Source organism: Nansenia antarctica, assembly GCF_963989245.1.
Source record: "Nansenia antarctica genome assembly, chromosome: 7".
NCBI classification, from domain to species: domain Eukaryota; kingdom Metazoa; phylum Chordata; class Actinopteri; order Argentiniformes; family Microstomatidae; genus Nansenia; species Nansenia antarctica.
Genome location: NC_137677.1, coordinates 12,058,807 through 12,080,496, shown reverse-complemented (window position 1 = coordinate 12,080,496; position 21,690 = coordinate 12,058,807). Strand labels below are relative to the sequence as shown.

The 21,690-nt window shown below is 42.8% G+C and overlaps 2 protein-coding genes and 1 long non-coding RNA gene across 3 annotated transcripts in view; 1 reads left to right on the top strand and 2 right to left on the bottom strand.

Moving 5' to 3' along the window:
• LOC308162397 (uncharacterized protein) overlaps positions 1 to 20,347 on the top strand; it is a gene marked incomplete at both ends in the record, with an annotated part of 93,302 nt that extends 72,955 nt beyond the window's left edge. The window contains one exon of the mRNA XM_080536554.1: positions 19,809 to 20,347. Coding sequence (XP_080392680.1) covers positions 19,809 to 20,347 — 539 coding nt within the window. The remainder of the gene's footprint in view (positions 1 to 19,808) is intronic.
• Positions 37 to 6,393, bottom strand: LOC308161827 (uncharacterized protein; the record flags this gene model as incomplete). The annotated part of the gene is made up of 6 exons (XM_080535906.1): positions 6,188 to 6,393; positions 2,251 to 2,359; positions 1,792 to 1,915; positions 420 to 456; positions 168 to 237; positions 37 to 44 (listed from the first exon to the last, which is right to left on the bottom strand). Exons 1-6 carry the CDS (start codon positions 6,200 to 6,202, stop codon positions 37 to 39), a joined length of 363 nt encoding a protein of 120 aa, XP_080392032.1. The 5' UTR covers positions 6,203 to 6,393.
• LOC308162181 lies at positions 14,933 to 18,479 on the bottom strand. The gene is made up of 3 exons (XR_013937578.1): positions 18,329 to 18,479; positions 17,981 to 18,032; positions 14,933 to 15,475 (listed from the first exon to the last, which is right to left on the bottom strand). It is a non-coding gene; the product is annotated as an uncharacterized lncRNA (long non-coding RNA).
• Positions 20,348 to 21,690: the final 1,343 nt, after the last annotated feature.

Below are 21,690 nucleotides of genomic sequence, written 5' to 3'. Positions count from 1 at the left end.
AAGCTCCACTCCCCTCACAAGGCGTCGTCACAGCTGTCACTGGGCTGGCCGCTAGAGAGAGGAGAGAGAGTTCATATGAGCTTCACCAGGCCTATAGCTACAGAATAGAATACTTCATTAGTATGGTTAGTATGTCCTTGGTCGATGTGTTCTACATGTTGACTTACCTCTGCTGTGTCCATCGTCGTGGGCAACCTCAATGCCCTCCTGTCCTGGGGCTGGAGGCGGGACACTTACCTTCAATGACAGAACATATTTATAGTGTGTTCTCGAACACTAAAGACAGGTCAATTATAAAGCCTTGCTTTGATACACATAATATACATGCTGAGAAATCCATTCATAGGACATACAACACAGGATAAACAAAGTTGTGAAACAACGGTACTGGTGGGTTTACACACATCAAATACACTTACAGGGTCTGTCATGCCGTCATGGATCACCGTCCACTGCCTGGTAAAGAAACAAGTCAACATTTTCAGTTGTTTTGGTCTTGGCTCACACTTGTTGTACTGTTTATGCGCAGGGTGCAAAATATTGGGTGTGTATAGAAACATCCTTCTACCATCTAAGAAACATCACTAAGGTACAATCATTTCTCTCCCAGGCAGACACTGAAAAATTAATGCATGCGTTTGTTACTAGTAGGCTAGATTACTGTAATGCTCTCCTGACAGGTCTCCCCCAAAAAATGATAAATAGACTACAAATGGTTCAAAATGCTGCTGCTCGTGTCCTTACTAGGACCAAACGGAGAGCGCACATCACACCTGTCTTGAGATCACTACACTGGCTCCCTGTCAGTCATAGAATAGACTTTAAGATCCTTTTACTAGTTTATAAATCACTTCACTGTGATGCACCCAATTACATGGTGGACATGCTCATAAGATACACACCAGCTAGACCCCTACGGTCTAGTGGCACGGAACTTTTAATAGTGCCAGAGGCTAGGACAAAGAGATTTGGAGGATCAGCTTTTAGCATATATGCTCCTAGATTGTGGAACACCCTACCTGAGGGCCTGAGGTTGTCTAAAACTCAGGACATTTTTAAGCGTGACCTCAAAACCTACTTATTCAATGTCGCCTTTTGATACTAAGGGAGACATTGGACATTATAGAACTAGGATCACTAGGCCATTACACCATACTCGTGTTTTTGAGATTTGTGTTGACAGGAAAATGGATCCGAGTGCTGATGAGGCACTGTCAGCTCCAAATAGCACCTAGAGCAGTACTGGAACCGGTACAAGGGTGTACCAGGACCACCATCAGGTTGTATTGCTGTCATCTTTATTGTCTCTATTGTGTTGTTGCATCATAACTGTGCTTAAGTTTCTCTTTTGGCAGGACCTGTGACCATACTGGATGCAGAACGATGCAAATACAACACAACATTTATGGACAGTGTGTACGCCGATAATATGCAAGGAATTTTTCCTGGATACATGGTGTACAGGTTTTTGCCCTTGCTTGCTTGCTTTGTGCCGGTGGTCCTGGCCTCCCCTGGGGGACCGCTGGGTACTGGTAAGCAAACTGGCTAGTAGTCGCTCTATTGGTAGAGGGCTGCAAGGGAATTTTTCCTGGCTACATAGTATACAGGTTTTTTACTTTTGCCTGCTCGCGGCTCTGTCAGTATTGATTGATTGATTGACTGATTGACTGAACATTTTCATTGTGTGAAGCGCATTGAGTTGCATCTTGTAAGAAATGCGCTATACAAATAAAATTTGATTTGATTTGATTTGATAGGGAGCATAGATACAGTAGAGCGCATAATACTGACTCATCAGTGAGACCCTTCATGAACTTCATCAGGATGGGGAAGGAGTCCTGATCCGCCAGCAGCTTGATTACTGCTCCTCTGTCCTCACTCTTCGTTCCGGAAGCAGAGGACATCACAGAAGGAGCTAAAAGAACCAAACAGAGAGGATTCTGGGGTTTTATTGCCAGCTATGAAATATAGTCTGTAGTACATTAAGACAATCAATGGTTGTGTTTACAATATTCACACTAGCATACCATGATGGAGCCATTTCCCAGTCTTGCATTCAAAATGATATGTATGGCCATGCATTCATAATGAATGTTAGCATGTGGATATTGGATTGATGTTCGAGTCATTATCATTGTCTGTGATCGGATGTTTAATAGGAATGAAAGACATTTTTTCTTCTCATCAAACCAAGTCTTCAACATAGAAGTTATAGAAGTCTACAGGGAGAAGTCAACAGAAAACTCTCACCTGCATCAGTCTTTGCGCTCTTCTTTGCGCTCTTCCTAACGTATTTGGCGCTCTTCTTTGCGCTCTTCCAAACGCATTTGGTGCTCTTCCTCGTGCTCCTACTCTTCACCTGCAACACAACAGAGTTCAGATCGTCACATTCTGGTCAACTTGTTACGTGAAGTCAAAGTAGCTTCAGACACAAAAAGTAGCTTCACATAAAAAACGGATTAAAAGGATGAAAATCTGTCTGACTGAAAATCTGTCTGACTGAACAGTGTTATACAGTACTATACTTCTCTTCACAGTCTATATACTGAGCTCTCAGGTCTTCTGACGCTGGTTTTCTCTGTGTACCACAAGTACAAAAGAAGAGATTTGGTGAGGCTGCATTCTCATTTTATGCACCCAAATTGTGGAATGCACTGCCAGTTTACATTAGGGATGCAACCTCAGCAAATATGTTCAAGTCAAGACTAAAAACCCATCTTTTTAATATTGCCTTTAAATGACTAAATAATTCAATTAAGATTATATAATGATTGGAGCACTTTGAGCTGCAACGTTTGCAGGAAAAGCGCTATACAAGCGTGATTACGTCATAATACATTGCACACAGTGGCGGCCAATCAGAGACCTGTAGACCATCTTCATGTGGCCCGCCGAAGAAAAATGTTTTTTTTATTTTTATGAAAAATATTTAAAAATATATATTTTAAATAAATACTTTATTTATGACTGTCTTGTATCACGTTGGTTATTACATATTAAGGGTTTTAACCATTCCGTTTTTTTTTAAACGACAAGGTGTATTACCCCCAAGAATAAGGTGACACCTGGTAGATTTAGGTCTAAAATAACAATGCAATTGTAATTAATTGATAGTAAATTAGAAAGAGTACAAATTGAATCATTTCGTGATTAAAAGAGTCCAGTGTTGAGTTATATTCGTGCATAGATGTATGCAGCTAATTGCTAGTCATATGCAGCTGATCACAATGTAATATTTTGGCAATGATTAAACATTTTAGAGAGAGGCTCATGATGAACAAGATTCAGCACTGGAGCAGCTCGGCCTCAAGGAGATCCAGTCACATAAACACAGTAACACATTAATGAAATGGTTACCTCTGTTTTGTTTGGCATTGTCAATGCAAATGTGAAAACGCTTTTGAACGGTAGAGAGTCGTTTTAGTTGAACCTGTTGCAGGTGTCATAAACGTGTGTGTGTGTTAGACAGGTGTGTGTGTGTGTTAGACAGGTGTGTGTGTGTGTTAGACAGGTGTGTGTGTGTGTGTGTGTGTTAGACAGGTGTGTGTGTGTGTGTTAGACAGGTGTGTGTGTGTGTGTGTGTTAGACAGGTGTGTGTGTGTTAGACAGGTGTGTGTGTGTGTGTGTGTGTTAGACAGGTGTGTGTGTGTGTGTGTGTGTGTTAGACAGGTGTGTGTGTGTGTTAGACAGGTGTGTGTGTGTGTGTTAGACAGGTGTGTGTGTGTTAGACAGGTGTGTGTGTGTGTGTGTTAGACAGGTGTGTGTGTGTGTGTTAGACAGGTGTGTGTGTGTGTGTGTGTTAGACAGGTGTGTGTGTGTTAGACAGGTGTGTGTGTGTTAGACAGGTGTGTGTGTGTTAGACAGGTGTGTGTGTGTTAGATAGGTGTGTGTGTGTGTGTGTGTGTGTGTTAGACAGGTGTGTGTGTGTGTTAGACAGGTGTGTGTGTGTGTTGGACAGGTGTGTATGTGTGTGTGTTAGACAGGTGTGTGTGTGTTAGACAGGTGTGTGTGTGTGTGTGTGTGTGTGTGTGTGTTAGACAGGTGTGTGTGTGTGTGTGTGTGTGTGTTAGACAGGTGTGTGTGTGTGTTAGACAGGTGTGTGTGTGTGTTAGACAGGTGTGTGTGTGTGTGTGTTGGACAGGTGTGTGTGTGTGTGTGTGTGTGTGTTAGACAGGTGTGTGTGTGTTAGACAGGTGTGTGTGTGTGTGTTAGACAGGTGTGTGTGTGTGTGTGTGTTAGACAGGTGTGTGTGTGTTAGACAGGTGTGTGTGTGTGTTAGACAGGTGTGTGTGTGTGTTAGACAGGTGTGTGTGTGTGTGTTAGACAGGTGTGTGTGTGTTGGACAGGTGTGTGTGTGTTAGACAGGTGTGTGTGTGTTAGACAGGTGTGTGTGTGTGTGTGTTAGACAGGTGTGTGTGTGTGTGTGTTAGACAGGTGTGTGTGTTAGACAGGTGTGTGTGTGTGTGTTAGACAGGTGTGTGTGTGTGTGTGTGTTGGACAGGTGTGTGTGTGTTAGACAGGTGTGTGTGTGTGAGTGTGTTAGACAGGTGTGTGTGTGTGTTAGACAGGTGTGTGTGTGTGTGTGTTAGACAGGTGTGTGTGTGTGTGTGTTGGACAGGTGTGTGTGTGTTAGACAGGTGTGTGTGTGTTAGACAGGTGTGTGTGTGTGTGTGTGTGTTGGACAGGTGTGTGTGTGTGTGTGTTAGACAGGTGTGTGTGTGTGTTAGACAGGTGTGTGTGTGTGTGTGTGTGTTGGACAGGTGTGTGTGTGTGTTAGACAGGTGTGTGTTTGTTAGACAGGTGTGTGTGTGTGTGTTAGACAGGTGTGTGGGTGTTAGACAGGTGTGTGTGTGTGTTAGACAGGTGTGTGTGTGTTAGACAGGTGTGTGTGTGTGTTAGACAGGTGTGTGTGTGTGTTAGACAGGTGTGTGTGTGTGTTAGACAGGTGTGTGTGTGTGTGTGTGTTAGACAGGTGTGTGTGTGTGTGTGTTAGACAGGTGTGTGTGTGTGTGTGTGTGTGTGTGTGTTAGACAGGTGTGTGTGTGTTAGACAGGTGTGTGTGTGTGTGTGTGTGTTAGACAGGTGTGTGTGTGTGTGTGTTAGACAGGTGTGTGTGTGTTAGACAGGTGTGTGTGTGTGTGTGTGTGTGTTAGACAGGTGTGTGTGTGTGTGTGTGTGTGTTAGACAGGTGTGTGTGTGTTAGACAGGTGTGTGTGTGTGTTAGACAGGTGTGTGTGTGTGTGTGTTAGACAGGTGTGTGTGTGTTAGACAGGTGTGTGTGTGTGTGTTAGACAGGTGTGTGTGTGTGTTAGACAGGTGTGTGTGTGTGTGTGTGTGTTAGACAGGTGTGTGTGTGTGTGTGTGTTAGACAGGTGTGTGTGTGTGTGTGTGTGTGTTAGACAGGTGTGTGTGTGTGTGTGTGTTAGACAGGTGTGTGTGTGTTAGACAGGTGTGTGTGTGTGTTAGACAGGTGTGTGTGTGTGTGTGTGTTAGACAGGTGTGTGTGTGTGTTAGACAGGTGTGTGTGTGTGTGTGTGTTAGACAGGTGTGTGTGTGTGTTAGACAGGTGTGTGTGTGTGTGTGTGTGTGTGTGTGTGTTAGACAGGTGTGTGTGTGTGTGTGTGTGTTAGACAGGTGTGTGTGTGTGTGTGTGTGTTAGACAGGTGTGTGTGTGTGTTAGACAGGTGTGTGTGTGTGTGTTAGACAGGTGTGTGTGTGTGTGTGTTAGACAGGTGTGTGTGTGTGTGTTAGACAGGTGTGTGTGTGTTAGACAGGTGTGTGTGTTAGACAGGTGTGTGTGTGTGTGTGTGTGTGTGTGTGTGTTAGACAGGTGTGTGTGTGTGTTAGACAGGTGTGTGTGTGTTAGACAGGTGTGTGTGTGTGTGTGTGTGTGTGTGTGTGTGTGTGTGTTAGACAGGTGTGTGTGTGTGTGTGTGTGTGTGTGTTAGACAGGTGTGTATGTGTGTTAGACAGGTGTGTGTTGTTCTTTAAAAAATTAATTAAAATTAGTGACATAATAAAACATACAATCCAAGGGGCATAGAACAAAGATAAACAAAATAATATAAGAATGACTATAAGATTTTTAAAAGTAAATACATATATAATATGTATAATGTAAATATATATTCATACTAAAATATGCTAGCCTGCCTATTATTAGACTGTCCTACACGCAGTTCCTTACCGTCTGAGTAATCATAATTCCGGTAACTCCGTTGATAGCCGGTAACTCCGTTGATAGCCGGTAACTCCGTTGATAGCCGGTAACTCCGTTGATAGCCGGTAACTCCGTTGATAGCCTGTAACTCCGTTGATAGCCGGTAACTCCGTTGATAGCCTGTAACTCCGTTGATAGCCGGTAACTCCGTTGATAGCCTGTAACTCCGTTGATAGCCGGTAACTCCGTTGATAGCCGGTAAATGTCACGTAAATGTCACATCGGAGTGTCTCGATCGATGTCTCGTTCAAGACTGACGCCCAGCTGCACAAACATCAGCTTTGACAGTGGTATGGTATGACGTCATAGTGCCATAACCGGGAACGCTGAGACTATTGTTGTGGTTACCATGGTTACTGTGCGAAGTCAGATTTGCGAGGCCTTTTATTAATTTTAATTTAATTTTAATTTTGCCATTTAGCAGACGCTTTTAATCCAAAGCGATTTACAATTAGGAATTACAGGGACATTCCCCCTGGAGTAACTGAGGGCTAAGTGCCTTACTCAAGGGCACACTAGTAGCGGTGGTGTTTCAGGCGGGATTTGAACTCACAACCTTCCGATCACAAGTCCAACTCACTATCCACTAGACCACCACTACCCCCCTTATAATGATGTAGGCTACTATTATAACCGCACCGATATATTGCAAGAAATGCGCTCACACGCTGTGCTGATAGACAATAGAATATCTACTTATTTAGATAGTTTACAACCATGTTTGTTTCATTTCAAACCTTTTATACTCGTAAAGGATTAGGATTTAGGATAAAACAGTCATCATACCCAACATTAAATACGCACAAGCCATTATTGACATGAATAGAGATGTTACTCACCACCATGTAGGCCTATCCTTTATGTTGAAAAGCTTACAGCAAAAGCAAAAAGACATGTCCCGTTTTTGAGTTTTTTTCCCCATTTGGTAGTTTTCGGAGAAATAAAGCTTCACTAAAGTTTCTGTTCTCATTATTTTTAGGATAACTAAATCCAGGTTTCATCTTTGGGGGACCTCTTCTAATGATCACATCTGTAACTGTAGAGTCCATATGTACCGGCCAATTACCAGGATCATCATACAATCAATCGGTTCCGGTCATAGGGTGGGAAAATCCGGTACCTACACCGTGCTACTAGCATTGCTAGTGCTAGCAGTAACCAGGGCCGGCGTGAGGTGATTGGCCGCCCTAGGCAAACAAAAACAGTGCGCCCCAAATGCTAAATAGCAAAGCAAGACAACTTATTGCGGCTGACTATCGATCCAATCGTAAAAACAGCCGCGGTGGGCTAAGTAGCTCAGGGTTTCCATACTGACTGAGGGACTCTGTATCATTTTACTCACGTTATTAATGTGATACAAAACGTTGTACCACACAATAATGCTCACAGTAAAGGGCGCTGATATAATCTCTTTAGAGAGGCTTTTGGCTTCTGTCGCTGTCATGCCATCTCTTTTCTCCAGTGAATGATCCACAAGTGCTTCCAAAGCAGCGTGCACTTCATGCAGCTGATACCGTAACACTTTCACACTGTCAATGCGAGATTCCCAACGTGTGTCTTGAGAGGGGTTTGACGGTCAGCTTAGAGACATTATCTTTCAATATGGACCATCGAGCAGTCGAAGAGCTAAAGATGACATAAACTCTTTGTAGGATTCCAAAGAAAGAGACAGACTGCACTGAGGACTTAGCAGCATCGGAAACAACTAAGTTTAATGTGTGGCTGCCGCACGGCATGTAGAGAGCTTTTTTGTTTAGATCAATGATTCGTTTTTGCACTCCCTGTTTTTTACCTTTCATGTTACTCCCGTTGTCGTAACTTTGGCCTCTACATTCCTTTATGTTGAGACCCAGTTTTTCCAAATGGCCCAAGAAAGTATCGCACAGTGCTTCGCCTGTTGTGGACCCACATTGGATAAATCCAACAAAGTGTTCGGCAATCGAAACGTCAGCAGAGTCACAGTTCACAACGCGTAAAATGACTGACATCTGTTCAACATGGCTCGGGCGTACAGTCCATAATCACAGCATCATATTTTGCACTGTGAACCTTTTCAGTAATGGCCCGAATAACCATTCCTCCAATCTGCACAATCAGTTCGTTCTGAATATCCTTGCTTAGGTAATGACTGGTTATTTCATTTCTCTCAATCCGTCTTAAGTGTTCACTCATAACTGGGTCATGTTTAGCCATCAGCTCCACCTGTCCTAATAAGTGCCCATTGGAGGGCTCGTGTCTGTCTGTTGTCCCACGAAAGGCCATGTTACGTTCAGCTAAATGACAGATGATGCTGATAATTCTGGATAGCACTTCGCTCAATCAGTTATGTTTTTCCATCCATTATATCCATCTTTTGACAGACTGATGTCTCGTTTCCCAAATAATAAGCAACAAAAGCACAAAAAAACTATCCGTAGATTCAGAGTACACTATCCACGACCGTTTTATTTTCTCGCCATTTTTAAGCTCCATGAAATAGTACTCCTTTCTAAATCGCCGAGGAGGGGTGTCATTATTTGGGGGGGGAAATATGGTCTATCAGCTGCTGTGGGCCTCTTTTAACAAGCTCTGTAACAGAGTCAGAGATTCTGTTTGGCCATAGTGCGGGATCATCAGATAATCGTAGGCCTACTAAAGGCAAGGCATCAACGTCTGTCCCACCTTCTGCGGCTCTTTTCTCAGACTCTCTCTCCTCTTCACAATCTTCGCCCTCTTCATTTAGCTGGCCCTCATCTTTGCTATCACTCAGTTCCTTCTCCGTCTCCTCTTCAAGCGGTCTCTCTCTGCTGCTATGGCCGCTCTCTGCCTGCTCAATTTCGCCGCCATCCCCGGCAACAACAGGTGTCACGCCACAAATGCTGTTAATTTCGGATGGGATTCCAATGCCTGTGTCTTTTGAAGCGCACGCCGCCGAAATTGCGCACCGCTGGGTTTTGACCGTTTCATTTTTCGTGTTTCGTTTGTAATCGTTTCTCACTTTTTTCAGTAGGCTAGGATATTTTTCTGGTGAGTTTTGTTGTTGTTTACTCTTGATTGTGTCATTAACCTGTAACCTGAGGGGCGGCGGCCAATGCTCCAGGGCGCCCCTAGCGGCTCGGCGCCCTAGGCAATTGCCTTGTATGCCAAGCGCATGCGCCGGGCCTGGCAGTAACGTTAGCTTCTTCGGTGCTAACGGGAGCCTCACTTGTTTTTAGAAATTGTTTGAACGAACCTCTAAGCGAGGTCCTGAAGCTTTCCTTTCTTTTCTTTTTATTATTTTTTTCAGCACCCGATTAACATTTTCTTCCTCGGTCTCGTTCCCTCGGCATTTTGTACGTTGCACTGACTAAGCAGTCACTATGCACAACAAGTGTCAACGCACGCCCAAAATTCACGTTTCACGTAAGGTGTCACATAGGGGGAAATTACCTTTTTATTTATTTATATATATATATATATATATATATATATATATATATATATATATATATATATAAGGACTGTTGCTAAGAATCTCCCTGTCCTCACAGTCTACAGGTATGCTAGATTTTAGATATATGATTGACTATGATTATCACATGTGTGAACATTTAGAAATGTATTAAAGGCAAAAATAATAATATGGTCCCTTGCCTGGCACTTTGGAGGGCCTTGCCAGCCAGGTACATTAATAATATGATTTTTTGAGGGACCCCCACTTGTTGTATTTGTTATTATTATTATTATCATTATTATTAATTACAATGTACAATACAAATACAACAATTGGGGGTCCCTCAAAGAAGGCCTCATTCAGACCCAGGAAAAACCCTGGTATGTACTGTATAACATGATAGGCATCTATGAGCAATGCACTGTATATAAGATGATGACCACGGGTCTTTCTGCTGCTGACCAAGTGGCTGAGTCCTGTTGATGGGGCCCAATTTTTCTTTCAGACTCTGTAGGCTACTGTATTTGTTTATTAAGACTTACATAAGTATGATATATTGCCTGAATTTGTCTTGTTTTATCAAATGTTCCAATTATTTTCATTTCTTGTGCTGGTTTATTGTGAACATCATGTAAAATTGCAGGAAACTAGCACAAATAATTGGGTGGGAGAGAGGGGCCGCCGCTGCCAAAACGTGCAGTTTTGGGTCGCTCCACCGCCAAAAAATCTCACTCCAAACTTTTGGTGAAACTTGGCAGCCCTTAAGGCTTTATTGAAACGATGTTTAACTTATGATTTACTAGCACTGGCGCCCCCACCCCGCCCTTGGGCCCGTGGTGGTCATGGTCCTGAGGAGCGGGGCCCCTACTGCGAGGGGTGTCCCTTATTTCTCTGACTGAAAGGTGGCAACCCTAGCCACAGTACTTTTCTCGTTCACTTTAAATTACAATCTGTACTCGCGCCACTGTTGAATCTGCAGGCGGGCAGATTTCTTAATACCCTGGCAACACATTATGGCTGAAATTATATGATTGGATAAAAGCTCTAACAGCCCTCCAAATGGCTGGAAGCAGCGCAACCAAGAGGAACGCTATGAAATGAAGAGAATAGAGAATAAACATTTTCTTTATTATGCAGTGAGGTACATGTGCGGTTTTATTCACATCGTGGCACATACAACGGTTGGGATCCTAGATCATATTTGATTGTGGATGCGAAATCGAATGTCCTCCTGATCATAGAAAGATTTACTACTAGGATCAGTACACACATCTTACCGCTAGACATCAGTTCTGTAATTCAGTATTTTATTTTGTTATTGCACATTTCCTGAAATGAATGACTTACACACGTTTGACAATCATATTTAAAATCATCAAGATAATGTTCCTCTTGAATAATGGCATTTGTAAAGAATAATGTGGGTTAGCTCTATGAATAAATGTGACATTTAATGTACATGCAGTCCCTAGTGAAACACATTTGATCCCTTTGCCTCTTCCCACCTCTTCTCTCTTGGTTTCCCAGACAAGTGTCTAACCTACACACACTGGTACATGTGGCAACAATCTCCTGGACGGCCTTCTGCACTCTTCACACGCCTGACGTGGGACCCATGAGGGCAGGTTGTGGGTGCTTTGGGGCAATTCTCAAAATTGCATGTGCAAATAGCAGTTATTTGTGGGCACTGGGCAGCATTGATCAGGAGGAGTGAAGGGCTCAGTCAAGAAGGAATCAGCAGGGCAAGGTGGAGCTGGGATCTCAGGGCAGTGGACATTACTGCAGCGAGCTTTCTCTGACAGACACACACACACACACACACACACACACAGACCACATACACAGGGGAGAAAGAGAATATGAGATAAGAATCCACAGCCATATAGCCTCTGAAAATCTTCATTTGTCCTCTGCTGGTTTTGAAAAGTTGAATGCTCGATCAAATTGGACTTCAATGAAACTCTAACTCTACTCACCCCGCAGGTCTTCACACTGGTCTTGAGAGAGTTGTTGTGTACGGACATCCTTCATTGAACACACACACTGGTCTCCCTGCAAATCACAGCCCCACCTCTTATATACAGGCTCAGGTTCATTCGGGTCCACCTCGGGTTCCACATCATAAAAGAACCGATCTGCTATGAGGGGAGGAAGTCAGTTGAATAAAGTTCAGCATTGAATCATACTACAAACTAGTGTTGTTCCGATACCGATACTAGTATCGGCATGGCCACCGATACGCACAAAAATGCTGGTATCGGCATCGGCGAGTACTAATAAAAAAAAAATCCGTTTTTTTTTTTTTTTTTTTTTTTTTTTAAAGTACTAAAGTTATTTTGTTTGTAAATGTTCACTTGCTGTTGCACTACTACTACGACTGTTTTATATCTTAAATTGATATTGCACTGATTGGCATCTGTGAGAGCCACATTTCAGGTTTTATAAGGGGTTGATTTTCTTGTCACCATACCAGGTAGACAATAAAAAAAAGTTCTATAGTATTCACTCTCTGTTGGTATTTTTTCCTGTTTTACAAAGGTTTTGAGCAGTGCCAGACTAAGTGTTAGCAATAATTTTACATCGAGGTGAGTATGCGGCTCAAAAAACATGTTTTTTTGTTTTGTTTTTTCAAACGCCGTGGTATCGGATCGGTACTCGGTATCGGCAAGTACTGCACGGTCAGGTATCGGTATCGGTATCGGGATCAAAAAATGGTATCGGAACAACAGTACTACAAACCTCAGTCCAGTCCAGTCTCTTGAATGGAGACATGATGGGCTTTATATATAAATACAATAAAATAAAAAAGCAATAGAAAAGAAATGGCCAAATCAGGGAGGTATTTTACATGTGTGTATATACAGCACTCACCTTTTCTCACTGTTTCGCAGTCTTCTGGACGACTGTAGCTGTGGGGACCGTGGAAGCAGGTCCGTACGTTGTAGCAGTCACAGACACTCATCCTGATGTCGCAACCCCACTTCCAGGGACACAGGGGGTCATTCCTGGAGTCCGTCAACGGCCCTGGTAACTCTAGTAGACAGAGAACACAGACAGGATGAGTTTAGTGGAATACGATGAAGGGAGAGAGGAAAAAGAGGGCAAGAGAAATGCTTTATTCTAAGGTCTGCCTCTAAACGTTAACTTTGTTCAACATTTATCCAACCATTTATCACCTGAAGCCTTGTATAAATCAATAACAACAGATCTGACGAACTTGCTCACTAATTCAAGGGTTAACAAATGATGTATCAATGTTTCTAAGCTAACTGTAATGAGGCGTTCAAATGAAATGTCAATGAAAAGAGACAATTTGCACACTAATTTTGATACACTGTACATACTTGTTGTTTTGTCCCCCCGCCCGAACTACCCATTGTACATATTATATGTCTGTCCCCCTGCCCGAACTACCCACTGTACATACTTTGTGTTTTGTCCCCCGCCCCCACCTGTGGTGTATGTCCCCACCTGTCCTACCCGCTGTACATACCTTATGTTTTGTTGTATTGTTCTTCCCATGTTGGATGTATGTTTATCTTGTAGATAGTACTAGTTATTTGTCTGTATTATCTTGTAGATAGTACTAGTTTTTTTGTCGGTCTTACATGTAACGATGAATTGAGAATCAAGGACCCCAATTGAAATAAGCCAGTGGCTTTCTTGGGTTTTTATCCTGTTAGTTGACCTTGTATGTAATATGTACTTTCATGTACCTACTTCTGCAAATCTTCTAATAAAGTTTTCAATCAATCAATCAATAAACAAAAGAATACAACCTATCAGTGCAAGCTGGATCCGCGAACATAATCAACCCCTTTCATAACTGTTATTCAAAGCCCAAATTCTCACAATATGTCTGGACAATACCTAAATGTCAGCTCATAAGCTAGCTGTTATCATCCCAATCCTCTTACTTTTGCACACGCCAGTGTGGGGGGGTAAGGCAGGCTCGTGGTCCACGAACAGAGCGCAGCTGAGGTAAGGGTCGCAGTAACCCTTCTCCCATTGACGGCCCCCACACAGCTGGCCCCTCTTGCGGCCACACTGTTCGCAGCAGCCACACGGGTCTGTCATGTGTCTAGTTTTGCAGTCACGCCGCATCCGGGGACACTTCACCTCCGAGCAGGGGGCGCAGAACGGGTAGAAAGGGGGAGCTACAGAACAGGAGACACAGATACGATCAAGGCAATGTACTGCATATCGTACTGTATGTTGAAGGCACTGACAAGTACTTATTTGACTCTCTTATCCAGGCATAAGAAAACTATTTCAACAAACATTTGAGAGGGACAGTAAACAGTTGAGTCAACACACAATACATCTGTGGTGCTGGATCAAGTGGGGAAAAAATAGAAAAAGAAAAAAGAAAGCAGTTCAAAAGTAACCAATTATTCTCCAAAAACAAATGATGATTGAGGAAAGAGGGGAGACTCACAGATGCAGACTGCCTCCTCGCCGTACGTATCTGTAGAGCTGTTAGAAACACAGGCGAGGCCAGCTTCACACTGGCCGTCAGTCCACCCGCCGCATTTCTGCCCTTTACCCAGAGTATACTGCCCCACTTGCAGTGAGGGGCAACAACAGCCTAACAGTAGTGCCCAGAAGCCCAGGAAAAACCAAGCCATGGTTCTATGATCCTTAATTCCAAATGCGCCACAGCCTGAGGTTGAAAAGGAGCTTCAGCCCCTTTTAGAGGCTTCTGAATGTTTCCAGTTCCTCCCACTGTCCTGCAGCCAGATTCTTGACCAACCATTTCTGCCCGAAAATCAGCCAAGTACATAGGCTACAGTAGAAGGAATTCCTAAAGATTGTGTGCACTCTTCTGTTACCTTCATGGTTGACTCCTCCCCCAGGTCTGGAGTTGACTCCTCCCCCACGTCTGGAGTTGACTCCTCCCCCAGGTCTGGAGTTGTAGCATTCACCAACTACTTGTGTCATTGTTCTGTCATGAGTAATAACGTTTTTTTTGCACATTTCTTTCCTCTGCATTTTATTTAATTAACTAAATGTACATTCAGAACAAGTGTATTGTGAAAAGGTGTAACTGTCAACAATGCAAGCACAGGAGTCAAGAGGATGTTGAGGCATATAGTAGTGTATTTTTATATTTAATAATGACCCTACCTTACATTAGTTCATGTATGCAACTAACAAGTAATAAAGCAAATAATTTAATCAAAATATTCAGTTTATAAGATGTTTAATAGGTTTATTTTACACTCATAAATGGTGAACTTAAATATATACAAAACAATAGACATTCTTGCTGTAGAAAACATGGGAGGGAGATGGTGTAACGACTCGGGTCAAAGCCAGAACATTTTACAACATATTAGTGGTTTTGAGAAATAAAAATTGTAAAATGAACAACTTCTACGTACACAAAACACACGATACAGCTAAACATGTCCATGGTGGGAGCTATTGGTAGCCTAAAGCCGACTGTAAGGTAATCAAATTATTTTCAACACAACTGAAAGAACATTTTTGGTTACGGCAGTTTTGCTCAATATTAGGCCTAATTCCTTGGAGGTTATCTTACATTTCTATTTAAATTACAACGCATTCAAATCCAGCAAGTGACTTTTAAGGAGGGCGTTCCTTCTTTCCCTCAGTGTAGTGGGGATATAACATTGGAACTGGCTGTGTCCACCTGAATGTTAGGATTGCAATTGTGATTGCTGAGACCCGTCCAAAACAAACGTCGATTTTTCAATCTGGTAGTTCTAAGAAGTCAAGTTTTCATTTGGCGAGATTCTTCATGTACTGCACGCCAGTAGTAGCGTATTCACCCGCTCTTGTAGGGGCCACTGAGAGAGCGGATATTGATTGCTGCACCCCTGAAATGAAACGAGACAGATATTAAAGAAACCGGTCCATTACAATAGAACACAGGCTATACCCAGTCATTAGTGATGGCGAGATGAAGCCGACGCTTCGGAGCGTTTGTCGAGTAACAGAGGCAGATTTTTGTGAAGCGCCTAACGAGGCGTGTGTTGATGACGTATATGGTAAGAGCGAAGCTTCGCCTTCCGGCCGTACCACGTGACCGATTCGGGAAGTGGCTCATTTTGGAATGTGCTACCGTTATACGAAACAGCGCCCCCTCCGCCTCCTCCTCCTCCTCCTCCTCCTCGTCATCACAACCCCCCATATCAGAAGCTTCGCAGCCTGTGACTCAGGTAATGTATACTGGATACATTCTAATTGTCTTATTGTATATATTCACTGACACTGACAGCCTGTTTGTCTGTTTTAGGTAACAAACTGTGGCGTCGTTTAGACACCACAGTCCTGCAGGCGAGGACCCAAAATGTAACTGCAGACGCAACAGTGGAGGTCCATACCGACCTGGCTGAACCAAACATCGAAAGGATGCAGAACCCCCTACAGTATTGGGAAGAACACAAACATGTGTATCCTAATTTGTATAAACTTGCCGTTAATTATCTATGTACCCCAGCTTCATCTGTGCCCTGTGAAAGGATATTTTCAAAAGCAGGTGAAATCGTCTAAAAAAAAAGAAATCGCCTGAAGCCCAGCACTGTGGAGAAATTGTTATTTTTAAATAAAAATGAAAAAATGAATAAAATGTTGTTGTTCCTAGTAACATAAGCACATTAAGGCCCAATCCCAATTCACCCCTAGCCCTTCGTTTTCACCCCTATGGCTCGATTTGCGCGTTCACGTTTAGGGCGAGGGCTGTCTCAATTCATATTTCGTCGAGGGCTAGGGGTAAGGGGGAGGGCTAACTATTACTTCGTTTCGAGGGATTTCAGGACCAGACTAGCTTCGAAGGGCTAACGGTACGCTACCCCTTGATACCAGGATGCATTGCGAATCATCTACAGAAATCTTATGTCGCTCTATTCAATGCGGAAATGTCATTTTACTTTCTCTGTAATTACTTATTAATAAAGATTTGAAAAATTATGATAACCATCGTATTGTCTTAGTTTAATGTCATTACAATGCATTATAGACCTTTTATTTATAACAAGCTTAACCCAAAAATCGCTTTTATGTCGGTGCTGTGTCTAACGTTACAGTAACGCAACGCTGCATGACAGTCGAGCATTTCAGAGATGTACAATCATAAATCAATTATTACCTGTGGCGTTTGACAGCGGATGATGGTACACATATGTAAAGTTATCTATCAAACGTTCGGCTGACTTGTACATGATGCGCATTTTGACCTATTTCCACCCGCAATCTAATCCGAGCAGTTGTTATTATTATTATTAATGGGTTGTATCATTCATTTCAATGCATTATAGACCTTTTCTTTATAACAAGCACAACAACAACAAAACGTTATCATGCCGATGTGCTGTGTGCTGTGTGTCTAACGTTACAAGCTGATTTGTGCATGACAGCCGCGCATTGACATATTTCCATGTCTAATGGCATATGACACGCGAAATGTAACTACAGTTAATTAAGGATACGCGTAAAGGATGATGATCTATCACCGTTCGACTCTACTGAGAAATGTTTCCGCTTATTTGTCATCTCTCCTTCACGGGCAAATGTGGCCGCGTCCCCAAGAGATCCTCTTTCTACGTTTTTGACCACCACTATGATGGATTGATTTTTGGATTCTAGACGACGAATTGTTCTGAGAAAGGCGCTTGGTAACGTGATTTTTGGACAACGCTTTATGACTACTGATGGACTCGTGTGTATGTGGTGGCTGAGGATTGAGTCACGGGTATCTTTGGAGGAACATCGTGCGCTGACAGATGGTTAATACTCTGTGTTTTGGTTGGAGTCATTCATTGTCATTATTGCGATGTCCACAAAAAAGACATCGCTGACGGAAGAGACTAAAAAAGGAACGTCTAAACACTACAGTGTGTTGATAACAAACGAAAAAAGATCCTTATAGCACACGCAACAGAAATAAACACAGCTGAAGAAGGCATTGTGAGATGTGAGAATTCGCCGGCAACATAACGCGTCACCCGTACCGCGTCTAAACCACTGTTGATGACGTAGGCGCCGTGAAGGGCTGTCCCAATTCAAAGGGCTGAGATTTGAAGGGGTAGGGCTTGTGACGTATTCGAAGGCAAGGCCTTCGAATCGAGTGACACTCGAAAACGAGCCATAGGGGTAGAAAAGGGAATTGGGATTGGCCCTTATTCAATTCAAAGCTTCACAAAGCCACGGTGTCATCATCACTCTGCCTGCTAGACATTTATTGTGCACTTGACGGCGCAGTAGAGCAAATGAAGCAACACGAAGCTTCGGTCCATGTGTGACGCAATTTGATGGAAAGCTTCAACAGTTCAAGAAGCCATCACTACCAGTCATTTAGTGGAGAGGACAACAATTCTCCTTACCAGAGTTCCATGAATCAAGTGGGGCGAATGCAACTTTAGGCATAGCTGGGAGCTGAAATAGACAGAACATATATTGCTTAGTGATCAACCCCCTCACACAAACACAATTGCCAGTGTATATGTTACGGTACATGTGGGAATACGGTACATGTGGGAAAACTAGGGTTAGGGTTAGGGTTAAGGTTAGGGGTAGGGTTAGGGTTAGACATGCCAGCATGTACCAAGTCATCCTAGCACCTAACCTTAGTTTTCCCACATGTACCGTATTCCCACATGTACCGTAACATATACACTCTATTGTATCACAGGGAAATAATTCTATAATTAATAGAGAACATTGTTAGCTACCTCCAGACCAAAATACTTCATCCACTCATCCACAGCTGGGGGGATAGCAGCTTTCGCCTTCCCCAGGACCTCCGAGCCCTGTTCACTCCCCCCTAACAGTCCTGAGTCGTAGGCAACATACAGGGCACCTCCTGCAATGGTCACCTTTGTGGCCAACCTGGAAAAGACAAGAAGGGTTGGGAGGGACAGTGAGATTATTATATCAATTAAAAACCATGCAGTGTGAAACACTATGCTATTATTATTATTATTATTATTATTATTATGGCATATGCATATCAACAGCTGACATTACAGCAATTTAGAATAAGAAATACACATTCGAAGAGGTTATCAAGCCACATCTGACAACATTTCGTGAGTTTAGAATGATAAGGTTCTATCTCCGTTTAGAATGATAAGGTTCTATCTCCGTTTAGAATGAGAAGGTTCTATCTCCGTTTAGAATGATAAGGTTCTATCTCCGTTTAGAATGATAAGGTTCTATTTCCGTTTAGAATGAGAAGGTTCTATCTCCGTTTAGGGCAGTTCAGAGATATTGAGCGTCAAAGTTTTTACATTCCATTATGTTTTGTGAGATGGAACCTTTGTATTTTATGAATTACTAACTCAAAAATGTCAACATTTAAAAATAACACCACACAGGCATTAATAAGTAATATTTTGTGAAAAAAATAATGTTAGCATATAAAGTCCAGTTCACATCTATGCGACACAATGCGATGGAACTCACAGTCATCAGGGAATCGCCAGTGATTTGACATGTCAAATCTCAGTAGAACGTCCAGATTTTATGGAACGTCTGATATTTCTCTTCAGCCAATCAGGAAATAGCACAGACCAGCGTCATCTGTTGCCAAGAAGCGGAGTGGACCTTATTAATACGACCCGTTTCTGAGCCAAACAGGAATTAACATTTCGTGGTAACGATGAGAGTGCAAACTCTTCTAATCGTGGCAACTATGTTGAGCTATTACATGTTTTTGCTGAGAAAGATGAAAAGTTAGCTAGACATTTGTAGACAGGTAGACAAGACTCTTGAAACTCTCACCTAGAAAGGAGTACATCTTTGTGAGTGACATGAAACTGACCCCTCCGTAGCCAATAGATAGTCCCTTGTTGTTGTTATATAGGGAGCTGGCTTTACTCAACTTTTAGGTCTGTCATGACAATGGGGTCTGAATATGAGTGCAGCGGTGTGTTTTTATGTTTTCATCTAGTGTGTGTGTGCGTGTTGGCCTTGACAGCTAATGCATTAGCGTTGCAAATGGAAGGCAAGTTAGCTAGCTAGATAATGTCGCAAGTAATAATAAGTCGCAAGTAGTTGCCAAGTTTTTTCTAACAACGGTTTAAACGTTCTAAAACTGACCCGTTGTGTTACGTTACATAGATGTGAACTGGGCTTAACAAGATCTCAATGTGAATATTCTAATTTATCCAATTGTATTGATTTGATGATTATTTTGGCCCTCTCATTCAGATGCCTGTGAGCTCACACTGGACCCAAACACAGCACACAGACTCCTCTCTCTGTGTGAGGAGAACAGGAAGGCGACATGGGGGAGAGAGGAGCAGCCGTATCCTGATCACCCAGAGAGATTTGAGTACTGGCTACAGGTGCTGTGTAGAGAGGGTCTGACTGGGCGCTGCTACTGGGAGGTAGAGTGGGGAGGGTATGGGGCTGCTATAGCAGTGACATATAAAGGAATCAGCAGGACAGGGCAGGGTATTGACTGTCTGTTGGGAGACAATGACAAGTCCTGGTGTCTGTCTTGCTCTCACACCTCTGACAGTTACACTGCCTGGCACAATAATAAGACAACTGACATACCTGTCCCCCCCTCTGACTCCCACAGAGTAGGAGTGTATCTGGACTGGCCGGCCGGCACTCTGTCCTTCTACAGCGTCTCCTCTGACACACTGACCCACCTGCACACATTCCACTCCACATTCACTGAGCCCCTCTACCCAGGGTTTTGGCTTGGCGATGGCTCAGTGACCCTGTGTAAACTAGTCTAAGGGAGATCACACTGAACACCTAAGGCTCAAGGATGATGGATCATAACATGATGTCATGATGTAGTTTTACACACATCAAGCTTCATACACTCAAACTGTGTGCCTCTGTGTGCAGTGTGTAGGGTGTTATGTGAGGGTATAGTGTGTAGTGTTTAGGGTGTAGTGTGTAGTGTCAGTCCCACTCTGACCACCAGAGGGCAGCAGTACAGGTCCTGTGAGATGGAGGAGTCTCTGACTGGAAAGTCTTCAGGGGCCCATTCCACTAAGGTCGATTATCTTCTAAGCCTCGATAAAGTTCTAAGCCTCGATAATGTTAGCTTGCGTTCGGTTCCATCAATGTGGCTCGAATAATTCGCTGCTTGGTTGAGCTCCTTCTGAGTCAGATATAATTAGCCTGGTCGCGACCAGGCTAAAACACTGGCTAAAGTAAGACGCGGGTCAAAAAAGGCTCACAGGCGGAAACTACATCCCGAACGACAGTTCCTCTTTTAGGAAATATTAGTTCCCACTTCACACGAGATAGATAGATGGATAGGTTGACTGTGTGATAGATAGATAATTTGATATTTTGAAAGTGTGATCGATCGATAGATAACTTGATATTTTGAAAGTGTGATAGATAGATCGATAGATCAATAAATAAAAGAGTGTAAAAAAAAAAAAAAAAAATTGTCTCAACTTGCATTGCTGTCATCACAGCAGTCTGGCTGGCGCAGTGGTTAAGGCAGCCGGCTAGAGTTCCAAAGGTTGCATGTTCGAGACTTGATTTAAGTGATTCTTTTTTCTTTTCTTTTTACATTTAACCGAAGCCGTTCATGCAAATCGATTTACAACATATATATATATATCTGTCTAACTGAATCATCTATCCATCAGTAATCGTAAGAAAAAATAATCTATGCCAAATCCAGGGTCTAGTTTAAGAACATAATTTACTCAGAAAGGCTTCAAACACCATTGTAATCGTGTCAGTTCTTGTAAATTAGCCTGCACCATCATTTTATAGCCTATATACTTACTATTACTATATTTTAGATTAGATTCAGACAACGAAATGCAATAAAAAGTGTGTCCGAAGAGGGATTCGAACCACCGTCTTAAAAAGACGAATAAATCCTATGGCAGCGGTCGATACCACTAGGCCATCGTGACGATAAGACGATTTTAGCCTGTTGCTGATATCACCACAGTAGTAAATATTCATTTATTAAAATATGAACATATAACAATAACTAGGGCTAGTATGACCTACGCATTTAATCGGTCAGCAATTTCTTGCCAAACCATTTCCCTCGCCTTGTTAATTGCGGCAGTATTGCACTATTTGACATCTTATTTTTCCG